This window comes from Poecile atricapillus, chromosome 5 (genome assembly GCF_030490865.1).
Source record: "Poecile atricapillus isolate bPoeAtr1 chromosome 5, bPoeAtr1.hap1, whole genome shotgun sequence".
In the NCBI taxonomy this organism is placed as follows: Eukaryota; Metazoa; Chordata; class Aves; order Passeriformes; family Paridae; genus Poecile; species Poecile atricapillus.
In genome coordinates this window covers 32,740,294-32,757,784 of record NC_081253.1, presented here as the reverse complement: position 1 = coordinate 32,757,784, position 17,491 = coordinate 32,740,294, and the positions used below count along the sequence as shown (strand labels likewise).

The 17,491-nt window shown below is 53.7% G+C and overlaps 2 protein-coding genes and 1 long non-coding RNA gene across 3 annotated transcripts; all 3 read left to right on the top strand.

Moving 5' to 3' along the window:
* The first annotated feature begins 2,390 nt into the window (after nt 1-2,390).
* On the top strand, nt 2,391-7,193 carry LOC131579931 (maestro heat-like repeat-containing protein family member 7). The gene is made up of 13 exons (XM_058840518.1): nt 2,391-2,496; nt 2,744-2,808; nt 2,903-3,052; nt 3,231-3,379; nt 4,261-4,398; nt 4,653-4,767; nt 4,940-5,077; nt 5,329-5,505; nt 5,632-5,787; nt 5,949-6,050; nt 6,428-6,530; nt 6,620-6,676; nt 6,939-7,193. Exons 1-13 carry the CDS (start codon nt 2,391-2,393, stop codon nt 7,121-7,123), a joined length of 1,641 nt encoding a protein of 546 aa, XP_058696501.1. The 3' UTR covers nt 7,124-7,193.
* LOC131579705 (uncharacterized) lies at nt 3,656-4,328 on the top strand. Its single transcript, XR_009277757.1, has 3 exons — nt 3,656-3,788; nt 3,984-4,171; nt 4,261-4,328. It is a non-coding gene; the product is annotated as an uncharacterized LOC131579705 (long non-coding RNA).
* Nucleotides 7,194-12,397: 5,204 nt separating the features above from the next.
* On the top strand, nt 12,398-17,231 carry LOC131579930 (maestro heat-like repeat-containing protein family member 7). The gene is made up of 15 exons (XM_058840517.1): nt 12,398-12,503; nt 12,751-12,815; nt 12,910-13,059; nt 13,238-13,386; nt 13,648-13,795; nt 13,991-14,178; nt 14,268-14,405; nt 14,660-14,774; nt 14,947-15,084; nt 15,336-15,512; nt 15,639-15,794; nt 15,956-16,057; nt 16,435-16,537; nt 16,627-16,683; nt 16,946-17,231. Exons 1-15 carry the CDS (start codon nt 12,398-12,400, stop codon nt 17,128-17,130), a joined length of 1,977 nt encoding a protein of 658 aa, XP_058696500.1. The 3' UTR covers nt 17,131-17,231.
* The last annotated feature ends 260 nt before the right edge of the window (nt 17,232-17,491 follow it).

Genomic DNA, 17,491 nt, shown 5'->3' with positions numbered 1-17,491 from the left:
TGGACAACCAGTGCCACAGAGCATAAGCCCGAAGCTGCCCTGCTTTCCAGGAGCAGCCCACTCTTGGCTCGGTGCCGGGAGCTGGCTGGGGAAAAATCCGGCACCGCGTCAGGGAGGCACTGCACAATCCCTGCTGAGCTGAGCTCTGTACTGTGGGTGCCAGTGATGGCCTTTGAATTGCTTGCTCTGCTCTGGAGCCCATGCTGGGAGGGGAAGGACACCTGTCCTCCCCCAGCTGGTGGCACCTAGCTTCTGCAGGTGAAGTCACTAGCAGCCCTTGGAAAAGGGGCAGCTGAAGCAGAAAGCTGTGAGGTGGTTGGCACCATGGCCCCAGGGCTCCAGCCTTGCCCCAGCACAGGCCATGGTGCTGTGGGGCATTCACAGGTCATTGTCAGAGCTGGATATCAGATGGGATAATAAATTGCTAAGCGTGATGCAAGAGGAACTTCACTGTGTTCTCCTTTCTGTCTGCTAGTGTGTGTCCCAGGCAGAGGGGAGCTGGCACAGCAGCCTCATGTCACATGCCTTGGGTTGCCTGTCCCCAGAAGTATGAGTACTGTATCTACCAAACCATGCTGGGAGCCTGTGCCTCCTCTAATGCATTTAGCCCCAGAAAAATATAATCAAAGAAGCAGCTCAGTAAACGGGGACGATCACTTCCCTCATCCTGCTGCTTACACTCATGTGGATAAGCAAGCTAGAGAAATTTATTTATTGAAGAAGATTCAACTCAGGCTGTCTCAACTCAGCCTGTCAGGTTTAACATGACGTGAGCATGACGTGACAAAAAGGTTTAGACTTAGTAATACCAGAATAAGGAATCACCCCTGTGCAGGGAAGCAATAAGGAAGAATATCTGCTTTAGGGCATGAAACACAGAACAGGTTGTCTCATCCCAGAGTTCTCCTTATCTTCTGCACTTCCCTAGGCTCCACCCTGGTTCAGCAGGGAAAATCACTGCTCCCACCTGTCCATTCCCTTGCCCAGCAGGCACCCATTTGTGTGTGGACATGAGCTTCTGGCCACAAGCAGCCAGGCAGCAACCGGAGCATTGGGCACCAGACGCTGGGCTGATGTTTTCTTCCATAAAGCAAGAAAAACAGTCAGAAGAACAGAAGGCAATTTGACAGTGTATCTCTCTAAGAATCTGATTGTCCTGTGCAAGTCAACAGTGGATGACTTTCTTCTCTAAGAGATGTTTACATTCTTGTCTCCTGGGAAGATGTTTCATATGATTATGGGTCCTCTATTTTCACAGGTGCAATTCCTTTCTCATAGGAACTTGTTAGGCCAGCTGTGAGCTGTACCCAGCCGAAGCAGCAAGCCTGAGCCATGGTTTTATAAGGCCTTTCTTTTGTAAGAATATACATGCAATATATGCAGTAAACAGCCTCCTGCAGAAAGAAGACATCAATGCATGTTGTCTTTAGCTGCCCTCTGGCACAGGAGTCCCCTGGGGCAAAGGTCTCTGTGGTAGGACATGGGCAGCAGCATTGGCAAGGCTTGGGGAGTGGCAGGGACTCTGCCCCCCCTGTTGATTTCAGTACTCCCCTGAAAGGGGTCTGAGCAGCATTTGTGCCCTGGGCCACACATCCCGTGTCTGTGTCACACCCCTGCGTGTATGCCAGCCACCCAGCAATGGGACGTGTCCCAAAGAGGCTGTGGTGGCTCCTGTGGAAGGCCCTGGTGCCCTTCCCACTACAGCCCCATGGGGGCTCCTTCTGCTGCCCTGGGCAGGCAGAGCAGAGGAGCATCTGCTCGTTTATTGTTTGAGCAGTTTCTAATGTCCCTATTTTTCAACTTTGTTCAACACCTGGGGGAATGTCTTCCTCGCAAGCTGGGGCAGTTTGGGTGTGTCCTAGGGCTCTTTGTGACACAGTGCACCATGGTCACCGTGGGATGGGAATGGACAGAGTGTAGAAGGATGACCCTTTGTGACAAGTCATGACATAGGTGCTGGCGATGACACAGCCACGCCACAGTGCTCAGTGCATGCAGCGAGACAGGACGGGACAGAGCAGTGCTGTGAGGAGCCCCCACACAGCCAACTCATTCTTTGCCGATCTGGAGCTTTCCCAAACTGTTACTGTTTCAGGTGACCTTGAAGCCAGACTGTGGCACTTGGTGACCATAGGCTTCTCAAGTTTTCTTTTTTGCAGGTGCCCTCAACACCAGTCTGTAGGAGTTGCCGACACGGAGCCTTTCCAAAATGTCTCCTGTCACTGTGGCAGGAGGTCTTGAGGCCAGACTGCAGGACTTAGTGTCCTGTAGCCTTCCCAAGGCTTCTCTTTTGTAGGTTCCTTCAAGGCACAGCTGCAGCCCGTGCTGGACCTGGAGCTTTTTCGAGGAGCTTTTCTCCCCTGCAACTAGGAATACATCCAGACTTTGACATGGCAGAGAAACGCTCCAACCTTCCCAAGAAGGTGGAAGAATGCGCTGGTGGTGCCCCACCACAGCAAGGTAATGAGATGGAGCAGCTCCAGCTGCTGCAGAAGGGTGAGTGGCAGAGCTGGCCCACAGGGCTGGTGCCTGCAGCCAGCTTGGCCCTGTTCCATCCCATCCCATCCCAGTGGACGTGCCCACGGATAGGACAAAACAGGGGCTGGGGCTGGTCCCCCTGGCAGCCATTCTCCATCCTCAGGGCATCCTGAGGCTGTTCCTGCCTGGGCACTGCAGGGCTGGGCTGTGTTCTCCAGCCTCTTCTGCAGCTCTTTCAGCTCTGACATTCCTTGCTCTTTGCCAGATGCAGGGAGGGACCCGACAAAAGAGCAGAACTCTGCGCGTAGCAGCTGGTGCTTTATAGGCCAGGTACTGAGAACCATCCCCACCTTCTCAGCCAAGCAGCACAGTTGGAGCACTCAGTGGATCATCCCTCTCTTCCCTATTGTTCCTTCTTTTGCAGATGTTTACGAACAAAGGCGCTTGGTGTCGAGACATGATCACCATGTTGACCAAGCGTGAGGCAAAGCCTGACCCCGCACCCACTCAGAGCATAGCTCCTGCTCCCAGCATGGATTCTTTTGGAGACAGGATTGTCTCCAGTCCAGATCAAGTAAGCAGCCTGTGGCCAGGGCTGGGTGTCCCCAGGAATTGCATGGTGCCTCAAGCCATTTCCACTGGACCTCCTCAGCCTTTGAGTTCAACCCAGTGTGGTGGGAAGCACTTCTCAGCAGAAACTGGGGAAGCTGCTACCTCTGGCAGCTCTCCAAGTCTCCTTGTGCCTTCTCCAGGTGCCAGGTTTTGTTAGGTACACGCATCAGAGGCTCATGTCCAGTGAGGCTCCAGACGACAGGCTGTTCATGGACATCCTGAGGCTGACTGATGCCCACCCCACTGATGTGGCAGTGACCCTCCTGCGCTGTGCCCCATCGTGTGATAGGTACAGAACCCACCTGTCTTGAGGGCTCAGGTCTAACCAGCCTGTAGGGCCCATCACCCTGTACAGCCAATCCAGTGGGGTCTTCTAGACAGGCAGATTTCCAGGAGCCACTGGACCCTCCATTTCCCAGCCCCTAAGCCTCCTGCCATGCTCCCTCCCTACCCCTCAGGGCACTGTGGCTCTGTCATCTGGATCCCTGTGGCTGCCCAGGCCATGGTGCTCTGGCTGAGACCCCCCTGACACACAGCTCTGGTCCTACAGAGGTGCTGCAAGCATGTGGAAAACCATAGCATCATCAGGAACAACACTGGACAAGGTGCTGCCATCACTGCTCTCTGTGCTGGAGGGCTGGCCACAGCAGAGAATGTACACCTCAGATGGAGACAATACGGATGTATTTTCCCTGGCTGTGAGTTTCTGGAACTGGCCTTTGCTTGCACCCAGGTTGCCTCTCCATCCTCAGGCGCTGGGCTGACACCTGGGTTTGGGGCAGGTTTGGGGACACCAGGCCAAGTCTTCCCTGGTCTTCCCTGGCCTCTCCCTTGCACACTCAGCCCTGCCGCTTGGCACTGAGTGCTGTCTCTGGGTGGTTTATCCTTTGCAGGCAACCAGGGTGGTTTGGGAGATTCTCCGCCTGCCCTGGTGCCCAGAGCCGTTTATGGAATATTCCCCCCATCTCGTCGTGGCTCTGCTCTTCCAAGTTTTTATCAGTACAGAGCAGGTGCCAGAGGAGGTTGATAATTTCTGGAGGACATGTCAGGAGGAACACGGCCTTTCCACGAGCATCAACAGGTGCTCCATCCCAGTCCTCCTGTCACTGCCACGGCCCCAGGGCTGCAGCCTGGGCTCCCAGAATGACCTGGGCTTTGCTCTGCACACAGGTTTGCAATGCAGACTTTAAGGGCGCTGTTCCACCATCTGCAGTGTGTGCATTTAGTGGTTGCAATGGAACGCAAGTGTGGTTGGGACACCCTTCTCTGTGTTGACACCCACCACTATGCTGTGGGTCTGCTGGCCAGGTGAGAGCCCCTTCTGCCCACTGCCCCTGTCATTTGTGCCCAGGGTGCCCTACACAGTTCCCATGGTCATGGGCCAGAGAGCCTTGTCACAAAGAGACAGATGAGCAGATTGGAAAAGGGAGAGGAGGGTGCCCAGTACCAGCCACCTGCCAAAGTGCCCACAGGGTGCTTGGGAAAAGACGAGACCTCTGTCAGTGCTGGGAGAGGTTTTCCCACCCATCTCAGGGTTGACGGTGCCTCTTTCCCCCTGCCAGAGAGATGCGCCGTGTCTCCATCCCCTTGTGTTCGTGCATTGCACTCCGCCTGCTCAGGCTGCTCAACCAGGAGGAACCACGCTGGGAACTTGCTGCTATGGCGTTCCTTGTGGAGGTGAGCCCGATGGCCAGCGCTGCCTTGCTGAGCTGCTTCCCACCTCTCTGCCCTCTCCTAGCTGTGGCTGCCTGGGACAGTGCCCACAAGCTGTGCTGCTGCCTTGGCTCAGCCCTGTGTAGTTCTGAGCTCCTGCAACTGGACACCCTTGTCACTGCTCTTTGCTTTTCAGGTCCTGGAGTGCCTGGACTTGAATGAACGGGGTGAAAACCTCCTGGAGATCATGACAAAGCACCTGAAGAGCGAGTCCAAGGAGGAGTGTCACCTGGCACTCAGAGGCCTCGTGGTGCTCAGCCAAGATCCCTTGATGGTGAGGAGGCAGTGGCTGAAGCTGTGCTGGCAGTGTGGGGCTGGGGAAAGCAGCCTCTTGGGCTTGGCTGGGCTTTGGGAGCTGTGGCAGCTGCTCCCAGCTCTCCTGTGTCGCTGTTTAGCTGCCCGAGTGCTTCAGGAGAGGCCTTTGGCCTCTGGGCTCCATGGCAGCAGGGTGGGGCTGCAGCACTGGAGCGGTGTTGGCAGTGCAGCTGTTCATGGATTCATACCACAAACATGTATTCCACACAGACCAAAAAAATGTGCAGCCTGTCTGCAAGCTTGGTGCAGCTATTGAAGAATGCAGATGGAGAGGACATCAGGTTGACCCTCACTGTGTTCAAGAACATGCTCCTGAAAAAAGATATTCTAGTATCCAGCCCCACGGCCCCGAAACTGGCTGAGGCTCTCCGGCCCCTCTTTGACAATGTAAGGCTCTGTGCCCCCAGCCACGGGCTCTGGGTGCTGCCCGAAAGTGTGGTGCCCTGTGCATTTTCAGGCCTGTGCACAAGGGAGTCTGGAGAATCCAGTGCTGAGTTTTTTCCTTTCCAACAGGACAACAGCCACATACAGCTGCTCTCCATTCAACTCTACCAAGAAGTGATGGAATTGGTAGTGGAAGAGGGAAAAAAGCCCTTGAAGGTGTTGGTGAGCGAGAGCCTGCTGCCGCTCTTCTTCTATTGCCATAGTGAGAACAGGCGTGTGGCAGAGGTGAGGACTCCTGGGCGCTGGTGTCCCCATGGGAGGGGGCTCAACTGTCTCCCCACACCCTGGCACCTCATGGGCTCCAGCCTCCTCCTGGCCTTGGCACAAGGACATGGGTCCTATTCCTTGGGCTGTGGTGCCATCTCTGGGTCTCTGCTGCTCTGCAGTCTGCTCGGGAAACACTGCTTGCAGCACTAAGCTTCCTGAATAGGAAGGATCTCAAGCACCTGCTAAAGACAGAGGACCCATGGAGCTTTGGCGAGCGTGTGGTAAGGACAGCCTGGAAGCCCCAGTTCCAGCCTGGAGAAGTCTCCTGCCTGTGGTGCCCAGCGTGTGGGGCTGCACCTAGGGGCACCAGCTTTGCACCCCACATGCTGCTCCTTTCCCTGGGCCACATGAGCTCTTCTCCAGGCTCCAGTGGCCCCAGGCCAGATGCTGATGGAGCACCCAACCCAGTTGGCTTCTGGTGTGGGGTGGTACCATGGCTCCCCAGGCACCCTGCCCCCTCCAAAGCCTGGTGCCAGTGGCTGCTGGCCGGGCCTCAGGGCTGTGTGGGCAGGGGAGGTAGTGCTGGGCACAGGGAGTGTCTGGCCAAGGAGCAGAGCCCGTGCTAACACTTCCCTCCATGCCCTGCCGCTCTCTCCAGCTGGCAGAGGACAGGAGCCAAGCGGGCAAGCACCTGCGGCAGGCTCTGCCATACCTGGAGAGCCCAGAGGAGCCCGTGCGAGAGGCAGCCATCAGGTCCATTGGTGAGCTACATGCCCTGGGTCTGGGTCCCTCCCTTCCCCATTGCAAGGAGGATCCAGGCCAGGGGCCATGACAGGCTCTGTGTTCCCAGGGATTGCCAGCATGCTGATGAAGGGGCAGCAGGAAGAGCTGGAGATCATCTGTGAGGGTGAGTGAGGCCAGCAAGGTTTCAGTGGGAGCTGGGGGGGAGGCTGCAACTCCTGCCCCGGCTGCAGAGGGCTCTGCTCCCTGTGTGGACGAGGGGTGGTGTGGGCAGAGCACAGAAATGTTTCAGGGGTCTGTGGGATATTCGTGGCCAGCACCTTCCAGCTGATCCTTGTTGCCTCCTGCTTCCTCTAGGCCGTGGCAAGAGCTGGGTGGACTTTCAGGGGGTTTCCTCACTCTGACCATGGGTCTGTTCTCTGTTTCAGCCCTTCAAGCCCTTAGCCAAGATGAGAGCCCCTCCAAGAGAAATCTGATAGTTCAAGTCATGTTGGATGAAAGAGCTGCATCCTTAAATTCATCTTCTGCATCAAGACAACCAGGACAGCACCAGATCCCAAGCAAGAGGAGACAACCCGGAGCTCCAGGCACAGCTGATGCTGGGCACTCCTGAGCTTGCCTGGAAGCTTGGGTAGCTCCTGGCCTCCTTCCCTCTTTACTGATCCCTCCCTCCAGCCCTCAGACCCTGCCCGTTCCCTTCTCCTCCCAGCTCATCCCTTGGCTTTGCTTGCTATTAATAAACATTTTCATCAATAAACATTTCAGCTTCTTTACCTTATTTGTATCATTGTGGAGCTAAAGTGGAGCAAAACCTGAGCTCTGGAGCACACAGGCCCCGTCCTTGTCGTGGTTTTAAACCACTAACTAAAAAAAAGATTACTTATTTCTTGCTGGGAGATATGGATTAGAACAAGAGCAAAACAGGCATAAAACTTAAAAGGAATAAAGAAAGTTTATTAACAAACTACAATAATAAGAACACCAGAATAAACTTCCAGAAAACCTCTTTTTATCCCCTACTACCCACCATTCCTTTGTTCACATGACAACAGAGACAAAAACTTTAGAACTTTGATGGTTTAAAACAGTCTCAATTCCTTCTACAGTCTTTTCAGCAGTCTTTGTAGAGAAACAGAAGTCTCTTTCTGTTAATTTATGGAGTTTCTCACAAGAAAACTACTTCTGTTATAGTTTCTTCTTGCCCTGATATCAGCTGCCCAGAACTGCTGTTATCAGAGCTCACTCCTCCCATTTCACATCACTCTGAGGTGTGTATGGGCCATGAGTCTAGGGATGGCATTTTAAGGATGAGTTATTCAAAGGTAAAAAGTCTTCTTCCTCTGCTTCTGTGAGCTTCACTAGAAAAGAGTTTTCTCATTGCCTCTCAAGGCTTCAAATCTTCCAGCACTTCACTGTATCACAATTATTCTACTTTTTACTCAAATTTTACACCTTGAACACTCTATTCCTCCCCATACTCTGTCATGAATTAAAGGAGTTCTTTTCAGGACTTCATTGTCCATCTCCATAGTTTGAACAGAAAGATATTTCAGCTTAATTAAAGCATCTCCTTATTCTGTACCTTTTCTGAAGCTTTTCTTTCTTTCCTGTCACTGGTAGTTTATAAAGTCTCTTTTCATGTTGATCACTCTCTTTTTCTCTCTCTGGATAAAAAGATTAATCCGCAAGTCTCATCTGGGTAACGAAAGAGTTAAAATCTTGCCCAGGCTGTTGTAGACGGTTCTGTGGCCTCGGCCGGTGCAGGAACTGGAGCTGTCTGCGATGGAAAGTTCTTCATAGCTGCTCTGGAGAGTGTGGTCACTGTCTCTCCTTGCAGCAGGTTCAGAGCTTCTCTCCTTCTTTACTCGACAGTTTTCTGGTAAATTCCATCACGGCAAAAACTGCAGCGGAGCCAGGAACCGGCCTGGCCCGGCTCGGCTCGGGGCAAGCCCCCGCAGGCCCCATCTCCCGGCCGGGAGCCGCTGGGCCCAGCCCGGCCCCCGCCCGGCCGCATGGCCTGGGCAGGGAACCGGAGGCCAGCCGGAGCTCTGCTACCTTTCACAGCCAAGAAACAAAGAGAACAAGAGAGCTCTGGTTTTACACTTTAAGGTGGGGTTCACAAGTTGATCCCACTTTTCAATGGCCAAAACTGCTGTCAATTCTCAGCAATGACCGATAATTGGTCAGGAGAAAAGACTCCAGGCAGTCCCCAGCAACTCCAACTTTCCTTAAAGGTAAAGTAACCCCATGACAGTCCTGCTGCTCTTTTCTGCGCTGTGTTTTGTGCAGAGTGGAAAAAGGGCAGATCAGGCTGGAAAGATCTCTGCCCTGAAAGTCCAGTTTCACAACATTGTTGTATTAAAGGTCTTGCTGAACACACTGAAGGTCAGCAGTAAGACAAAGATTTGGATTTTAGAAGAGCCAACTTCAGTATTTTCTGAATCTGTCTGAGAGGGATTCTGCACCCCTCCTGGTCAGAAGATCAAGAACCGGAGGAGATAAGACTACAAAACCTTTCCAGTTTTGTTAAAATTTCTTAAGTGGTTTTTTCTCTGCTTTTATTTGCTTTATGTCTATTTGTTTGATATATTTTGTTATCAGATGCTTATGTTATTAGTACCCCATAAAGCAAAGCAAATGCATTGCGGGGGGTTACGTTTTCTGTTTTAAAGGGAGAAGATTTTAAAATATGAAGTTTAAGAATTTGTTTTAATTTTGTTAAGTAAATTTCTGTCACTATTTAATAGTAGATTATAACACTAATGTTAATTTTAATAGTAGTGATTTTACATTTATCTATTTAGTCCTTCAGATGTGTTCGTTCATTTAAGTATCATCATTTCTGTTGTTTTATCCCTGATAAAGTCTCAAATGCTTTTATATTGCTTATTAACTTAGTTTAATAATGTTAATTTTAGTTTTGTAAACTATTAAGTAATATTCCCAAGCATCTCTCCCTCCCTTTTCAAATCAAGAAAGGGGGAGATGTTGCGGTGCACTGTTGTTTCTTATATTTGATTCAATTCCATTCATTATTGTTAAGTTGTACCCCCCCCCCCCCCCCAACATGTTAATACTTTGGTCCCAATCGTGCCCTCCTACCCCAGTTGCCAATCCACCCTGATTCCTGCCCCTTCTTCCCGAATGTTCCCTGTTTCCCCTCCCATGAAGTTGTCAATCCTCCCTTGTGTCAACCCCTGCCTGGACCGCCCCATTTGGAATTCCCCTATTCCTCCGAGCCCCATTGGCCCATGTGCCCCCTCTCCTCCCCTTGTGTTCCCCATTGGTTTATGTATTATGTATCCCCTCCTTGTGCTCCTCCCCTAAGTCTTCCCTATTGGTTTATTATTTGTACACTCCCCTTGCTCCTCCCCCACACATAAGTTGCTGTACCCTTGTATCTTTTGTCTTTCTTCCCTGGAACCTTCAAGAGAATAAATCCCTCTTGGAAACCACATGGCAGACCTCTCCCTCGTCCTTGCTCCTGCCCTCGACACTGGACAACCAGTGCCACAGAGCATAAGCCCGAAGCTGCCCTGCTTTCCAGGAGCAGCCCACTCTTGGCTCGGTGCCGGGAGCTGGCTGGGGAAAAATCCGGCACCGCGTCAGGGAGGCACTGCACAATCCCTGCTGAGCTGAGCTCTGTACTGTGGGTGCCAGTGATGGCCTTTGAATTGCTTGCTCTGCTCTGGAGCCCATGCTGGGAGGGGAAGGACACCTGTCCTCCCCCAGCTGGTGGCACCTAGCTTCTGCAGGTGAAGTCACTAGCAGCCCTTGGAAAAGGGGCAGCTGAAGCAGAAAGCTGTGAGGTGGTTGGCACCATGGCCCCAGGGCTCCAGCCTTGCCCCAGCACAGGCCATGGTGCTGTGGGGCATTCACAGGTCATTGTCAGAGCTGGATATCAGATGGGATAATAAATTGCTAAGCGTGATGCAAGAGGAACTTCACTGTGTTCTCCTTTCTGTCTGCTAGTGTGTGTCCCAGGCAGAGGGGAGCTGGCACAGCAGCCTCATGTCACATGCCTTGGGTTGCCTGTCCCCAGAAGTATGAGCACTGTATCTACCAAACCATGCTGGGAGCCTGTGCCTCCTCTAATGCATTTAGCCCCAGAAAAATATAATCAAAGAAGCAGCTCAGTAAACGGGGACGATCACTTCCCTCATCCTGCTGCTTACACTCATGTGGATAAGCAAGCTAGAGAAATTTATTTATTGAAGAAGATTCAACTCAGGCTGTCTCAACTCAGCCTGTCAGGTTTAACATGACGTGAGCATGACGTGACAAAAAGCTTTAGACTTAGTAATACCAGAATAAGGAATCACCCCTGTGCAGGGAAGCAATAGGGAAGAATATCTGCTTTAGGGCATGAAACACAGAACAGGTTGTCTCATCCCAGAGTTCTCCCTATCTTCTGCACTTCCCTAGGCTCCACCCTGGTTCAGCAGGGAAAATCACTGCTCCCACCTGTCCATTCCCTTGCCCAGCAGGCACCCATTTGTGTGTGGACATGAGCTTCTGGCCACAAGCAGCCAGGCAGCAACCGGAGCATTGGGCACCAGACGCTGGGCTGATGTTTTCTTCCATAAAGCAAGAAAAACAGTCAGAAGAACAGAAGGCAATTTGACAGTGTATCTCTCTAAGAATCTGATTGTCCTGTGCAAGTCAACAGTGGATGACTTTCTTCTCTAAGAGATGTTTACATTCTTGTCTCCTGGGAAGATGTTTCATATGATTATGGGTCCTCTATTTTCACAGGTGCAATTCCTTTCTCATAGGAACTTGTTAGGCCAGCTGTGAGCTGTACCCAGCCGAAGCAGCAAGCCTGAGCCATGGTTTTATAAGGCCTTTCTTTTGTAAGAATATACATGCAATATATGCAGTAAACAGCCTCCTGCAGAAAGAAGACATCAATGCATGTTGTCTTTAGCTGCCCTCTGGCACAGGAGTCCCCTGGGGCAAAGGTCTCTGTGGTAGGACATGGGCACCAGCATTGGCAAGGCTTGGGGAGTGGCAGGGACTCTGCCCCCCCTGTTGATTTCAGTACTCCCCTGAAAGGGGTCTGAGCAGCATTTGTGCCCTGGGCCACACATCCCGTGTCTGTGTCACACCCCTGCGTGTATGCCAGCCACCCAGCAATGGGACGTGTCCCAAAGAGGCTGTGGTGGCTCCTGTGGAAGGCCCTGGTGCCCTTCCCACTACAGCCCCATGGGGGCTCCTTCTGCTGCCCTGGGCAGGCAGAGCAGAGGAGCATCTGCTCGTTTATTGTTTGAGCAGTTTCTAATGTCCCTATTTTTCAACTTTGTTCAACACTTGGGGGAATGTCTTCCTCGCAAGCTGGGGCAGTTTGGGTGTGTCCTAGGGCTCTTTGTGACACAGTGCACCATGGTCACCGTGGGATGGGAATGGACAGAGTGTAGAAGGATGACCCTTTGTGACAAGTCATGACATAGGTGCTGGCGATGACACAGCCACGCCACAGTGCTCAGTGCATGCAGCGAGACAGGACGGGACAGAGCAGTGCTGTGAGGAGCCCCCACACAGCCAACTCATTCTTTGCCGATCTGGAGCTTTCCCAAACTGTTACTGTTTCAGGTGACCTTGAAGCCAGACTGTGGCACTTGGTGACCATAGGCTTCTCAAGTTTTCTTTTTTGCAGGTGCCCTCAACACCAGTCTGTAGGAGTTGCCGACACGGAGCCTTTCCAAAATGTCTCCTGTCACTGTGGCAGGAGGCCTTGAGGCCAGACTGCAGGACTTAGTGTCCTGTAGCCTTCCCAAGGCTTCTCTTTTGTAGGTTCCTTCAAGGCACAGCTGCAGCCCGTGCTGGACCTGGAGCTTTTTCGAGGAGCTTTTCTCCCCTGCAACTAGGAATACATCCAGACTTTGACATGGCAGAGAAACGCTCCAACCTTCCCAAGAAGGTGGAAGAATGCGCTGGTGGTGCCCCACCACAGCAAGGTAATGAGATGGAGCAGCTCCAGCTGCTGCAGAAGGGTGAGTGGCAGAGCTGGCCCACAGGGCTGGTGCCTGCAGCCAGCTTGGCCCTGTTCCATCCCATCCCATCCCAGTGGACGTGCCCACGGATAGGACAAAACAGGGGCTGGGGCTGGTCCCCCTGGCAGCCATTCTCCATCCTCAGGGCATCCTGAGGCTGTTCCTGCCTGGGCACTGCAGGGCTGGGCTGTGTTCTCCAGCCTCTTCTGCAGCTCTTTCAGCTCTGACATTCCTTGCTCTTTGCCAGATGCAGGGAGGGACCCGACAAAAGAGCAGAACTCTGCGCGTAGCAGCTGGTGCTTTATAGGCCAGGTACTGAGAACCATCCCCACCTTCTCAGCCAAGCAGCACAGTTGGAGCACTCAGTGGATCATCCCTCTCTTCCCTATTGTTCCTTCTTTTGCAGATGTTTACGAACAAAGGCGCTTGGTGTCGAGACATGATCACCATGTTGACCAAGCGTGAGGCAAAGCCTGACCCCGCACCCACTCAGAGCATAGCTCCTGCTCCCAGCATGGATTCTTTTGGAGACAGGATTGTCTCCAGTCCAGATCAAGTAAGCAGCCTGTGGCCAGGGCTGGGTGTCCCCAGGAATTGCATGGTGCCTCAAGCCATTTCCCCTGGACCTCCTCAGCCTTTGAGTTCAACCCAGCGTGGTGGGAAGCACTTCTCAGCAGAAACTGGGGAAGCTGCTCCCTCTGGCAGCTCTCCAAGTCTCCCTGTGCCTTCTCCAGGTGCCAGGTTTTGTTAGGTACACGCATCAGAGGCTCATGTCCAGTGAGGCTCCAGACGACAGGCTGTTCATGGACATCCTGAGGCTGACTGATGCCCACCCCACTGATGTGGCAGTGACCCTCCTGCGCTGTGCCCCATCGTGTGATAGGTACAGAACCCACCTGTCTTGAGGGCTCAGGTCTAACCAGCCTGTAGGGCCCATCACCCTGTACAGCCAATCCAGTGGGGTCTTCTAGACAGGCAGATTTCCAGGAGCCACTGGACCCTCCATTTCCCAGCCCCTAAGCCTCCTGCCATGCTCCCTCCCTACCCCTCAGGGCACTGTGGCTCTGTCATCTGGATCCCTGTGGCTGCCCAGGCCATGGTGCTCTGGCTGAGACCCCCCTGACACACAGCTCTGGTCCTACAGAGGTGCTGCAAGCATGTGGAAAACCATAGCATCATCAGGAACAACACTGGACAAGGTGCTGCCATCACTGCTCTCTGTGCTGGAGGGCTGGCCACAGCAGAGAATGTACACCTCAGATGGAGACAATACGGATGTATTTTCCCTGGCTGTGAGTTTCTGGAACTGGCCTTTGCTTGCACCCAGGTTGCCTCTCCATCCTCAGGCGCTGGGCTGACACCTGGGTTTGGGGCAGGTTTGGGGACACCAGGCCAAGTCTTCCCTGGTCTTCCCTGGCCTCTCCCTTGCACACTCAGCCCTGCCGCTTGGCACTGAGTGCTGTCTCTGGGTGGTTTATCCTTTGCAGGCAACCAGGGTGGTTTGGGAGATTCTCCGCCTGCCCTGGTGCCCAGAGCCGTTTATGGAATATTCCCCCCATCTCGTCGTGGCTCTGCTCTTCCAAGTTTTTATCAGTACAGAGCAGGTGCCAGAGGAGGTTGATAATTTCTGGAGGACATGTCAGGAGGAACACGGCCTTTCCACGAGCATCAACAGGTGCTCCATCCCAGTCCTCCTGTCACTGCCACGGCCCCAGGGCTGCAGCCTGGGCTCCCAGAATGACCTGGGCTTTGCTCTGCACACAGGTTTGCAATGCAGACTTTAAGGGCGCTGTTCCACCATCTGCAGTGTGTGCATTTAGTGGTTGCAATGGAACGCAAGTGTGGTTGGGACACCCTTCTCTGTGTTGACACCCACCACTATGCTGTGGGTCTGCTGGCCAGGTGAGAGCCCCTTCTGCCCACTGCCCCTGTCATTTGTGCCCAGGGTGCCCTACACAGTTCCCATGGTCATGGGCCAGAGAGCCTTGTCACAAAGAGACAGATGAGCAGATTGGAAAAGGGAGAGGAGGGTGCCCAGTACCAGCCACCTGCCAAAGTGCCCACAGGGTGCTTGGGAAAAGACGAGACCTCTGTCAGTGCTGGGAGAGGTTTTCCCACCCATCTCAGGGTTGACGGTGCCTCTTTCCCCCTGCCAGAGAGATGCGCCGTGTCTCCATCCCCTTGTGTTCGTGCATTGCACTCCGCCTGCTCAGGCTGCTCAACCAGGAGGAACCACGCTGGGAACTTGCTGCTATGGCGTTCCTTGTGGAGGTGAGCCCGATGGCCAGCGCTGCCTTGCTGAGCTGCTTCCCACCTCTCTGCCCTCTCCTAGCTGTGGCTGCCTGGGACAGTGCCCACAAGCTGTGCTGCTGCCTTGGCTCAGCCCTGTGTAGTTCTGAGCTCCTGCAACTGGACACCCTTGTCACTGCTCTTTGCTTTTCAGGTCCTGGAGTGCCTGGACTTGAATGAACGGGGTGAAAACCTCCTGGAGATCATGACAAAGCACCTGAAGAGCGAGTCCAAGGAGGAGTGTCACCTGGCACTCAGAGGCCTCGTGGTGCTCAGCCAAGATCCCTTGATGGTGAGGAGGCAGTGGCTGAAGCTGTGCTGGCAGTGTGGGGCTGGGGAAAGCAGCCTCTTGGGCTTGGCTGGGCTTTGGGAGCTGTGGCAGCTGCTCCCAGCTCTCCTGTGTCGCTGTTTAGCTGCCCGAGTGCTTCGGGAGAGGCCTTTGGCCTCTGGGCTCCATGGCAGCAGGGTGGGGCTGCAGCACTGGAGCGGTGTTGGCAGTGCAGCTGTTCATGGATTCATACCACAAACATGTATTCCACACAGACCAAAAAAATGTGCAGCCTGTCTGCAAGCTTGGTGCAGCTATTGAAGAATGCAGATGGAGAGGACATCAGGTTGACCCTCACTGTGTTCAAGAACATGCTCCTGAAAAAAGATATTCTAGTATCCAGCCCCACGGCCCTGAAACTGGCTGAGGCTCTCCGGCCCCTCTTTGACAATGTAAGGCTCTGTGCCCCCAGCCACGGGCTCTGGGTGCTGCCCGAAAGTGTGGTGCCCTGTGCATTTTCAGGCCTGTGCACAAGGGAGTCTGGAGAATCCAGTGCTGAGTTTTTTCCTTTCCAACAGGACAACAGCCACATACAGCTGCTCTCCATTCAACTCTACCAAGAAGTGATGGAATTGGTAGTGGAAGAGGGAAAAAAGCCCTTGAAGGTGTTGGTGAGCGACAGCCTGCTGCCGCTCTTCTTCTATTGCCATAGTGAGAACAGGCGTGTGGCAGAGGTGAGGACTCCTGGGCGCTGGTGTCCCCATGGGAGGGGGCTCAACTGTCTCCCCACACCCTGGCACCTCATGGGCTCCAGCCTCCTCCTGGCCTTGGCACAAGGACATGGGTCCTATTCCTTGGGCTGTGGTGCCATCTCTGGGTCTCTGCTGCTCTGCAGTCTGCTCGGGAAACACTGCTTGCAGCACTAAGCTTCCTGAATAGGAAGGATCTCGAGCACCTGCTAAAGACAGAGGACCCATGGAGCTTTGGCGAGCGTGTGGTAAGGACAGCCTGGAAGCCCCAGTTCCAGCCTGGAGAAGTCTCCTGCCTGTGGTGCCCAGAGTGTGGGGCTGCACCTAGGGGCACCAGCTTTGCACCCCACATGCTGCTCCTTTCCCTGGGCCACATGAGCTCTTCTCCAGGCTCCAGTGGCCCCAAGCCAGATGCTGATGGAGCACCCAACCCAGTTGGCTTCTGGTGTGGGGTGGTACCATGGCTCCCCAGGCACCCTGCCCCCTCCAAAGCCTGGTGCCAGTGGCTGCTGGCCGGGCCTCAGGGCTGTGTGGGCAGGGGAGGTAGTGCTGGGCACAGGGAGTGTCTGGCCAAGGAGCAGAGCCCGTGCTAACACTTCCCTCCATGCCCTGCCGCTCTCTCCAGCTGGCAGAGGACAGGAGCCAAGCGGGCAAGCACCTGCGGCAGGCTCTGCCATACCTGGAGAGCCCAGAGGAGCCCGTGCGAGAGGCAGCCATCAGGTCCATTGGTGAGCTACATGCCCTGGGTCTGGGTCCCTCCCTTCCCCATTGCAAGGAGGATCCAGGCCAGGGGCCATGACAGGCTCTGTGTTCCCAGGGATTGCCAGCATGCTGATGAAGGGGCAGCAGGAAGAGCTGGAGATCATCTGTGAGGGTGAGTGAGGCCAGCAAGGTTTCAGTGGGAGCTGGGGGGGAGGCTGCAACTCCTGCCCCGGCTGCAGAGGGCTCTGCTCCCTGTGTGGACGAGGGGTGGTGTGGGCAGAGCACAGAAATGTTTCAGGGGTCTGTGGGATATTCGTGGCCAGCACCTTCCAGCTGATCCTTGTTGCCTCCTGCTTCCTCTAGGCCGTGGCAAGAGCTGGGTGGACTTTCAGGGGGTTTCCTCACTCTGACCATGGGTCTGTTCTCTGTTTCAGCCCTTCAAGCCCTTAGCCAAGATGAGAGCCCCTCCAAGAGAAATCTGATAGTTCAAGTCATGTTGGATGAAAGAGCTGCATCCTTAAATTCATCTTCTGCATCAAGACAACCAGGACAGCACCAGATCCCAAGCAAGAGGAGACAACCCGGAGCTCCAGGCACAGCTGATGCTGGGCACTCCTGAGCTTGCCTGGAAGCTTGGGTAGCTCCTGGCCTCCTTCCCTCTTTACTGATCCCTCCCTCCAGCCCTCAGACCCTGCCCGTTCCCTTCTTCTCCTCCCAGCTCATCCCTTGGCTTTGCTTGCTATTAATAAACATTTTCATCAATAAACATTTCAGCTTCTTTACCCTATTTGTATCATTGTGGAGCTAAAGTGGAGCAAAACCTGAGCTCTGGTGCACACAGGCCCCGTCCTTGTCGTGGTTTTAAACCACTAACTAAAAAAAAGATTACTTATTTCTTGCTGGGAGATATGGATTAGAACAAGAGCAAAACAGGCATAAAACTTAAAAGGAATAAAGAAAGTTTATTAACAAACTACAAT

What these genes read in the sequence shown, in the direction of transcription:
- LOC131579930 (XM_058840517.1), top strand. Translation starts at nt 12,398, where the DNA reads ATGGCAGAGAAACGCTCCAACCTTCCCAAGAAGGTGGAAGAATGCGCT. An exon ending in CTATGGCGTTCCTTGTGGAG is followed by an intron (nt 14,775 to 14,946) that starts GTGAGCCCGATG and finishes TTTGCTTTTCAG; the next exon opens with GTCCTGGAGTGCCTGGACTT. An exon ending in GCTGGAGATCATCTGTGAGG is followed by an intron (nt 16,684 to 16,945) that starts GTGAGTGAGGCC and finishes TCTCTGTTTCAG; the next exon opens with CCCTTCAAGCCCTTAGCCAA.
- LOC131579931 (XM_058840518.1), top strand. Translation starts at nt 2,391, where the DNA reads ATGGCAGAGAAACGCTCCAACCTTCCCAAGAAGGTGGAAGAATGCGCT. An exon ending in TTGTCTCCAGTCCAGATCAA is followed by an intron (nt 3,053 to 3,230) that starts GTAAGCAGCCTG and finishes TGCCTTCTCCAG; the next exon opens with GTGCCAGGTTTTGTTAGGTA. An exon ending in GGCAGCCATCAGGTCCATTG is followed by an intron (nt 6,531 to 6,619) that starts GTGAGCTACATG and finishes CTGTGTTCCCAG; the next exon opens with GGATTGCCAGCATGCTGATG.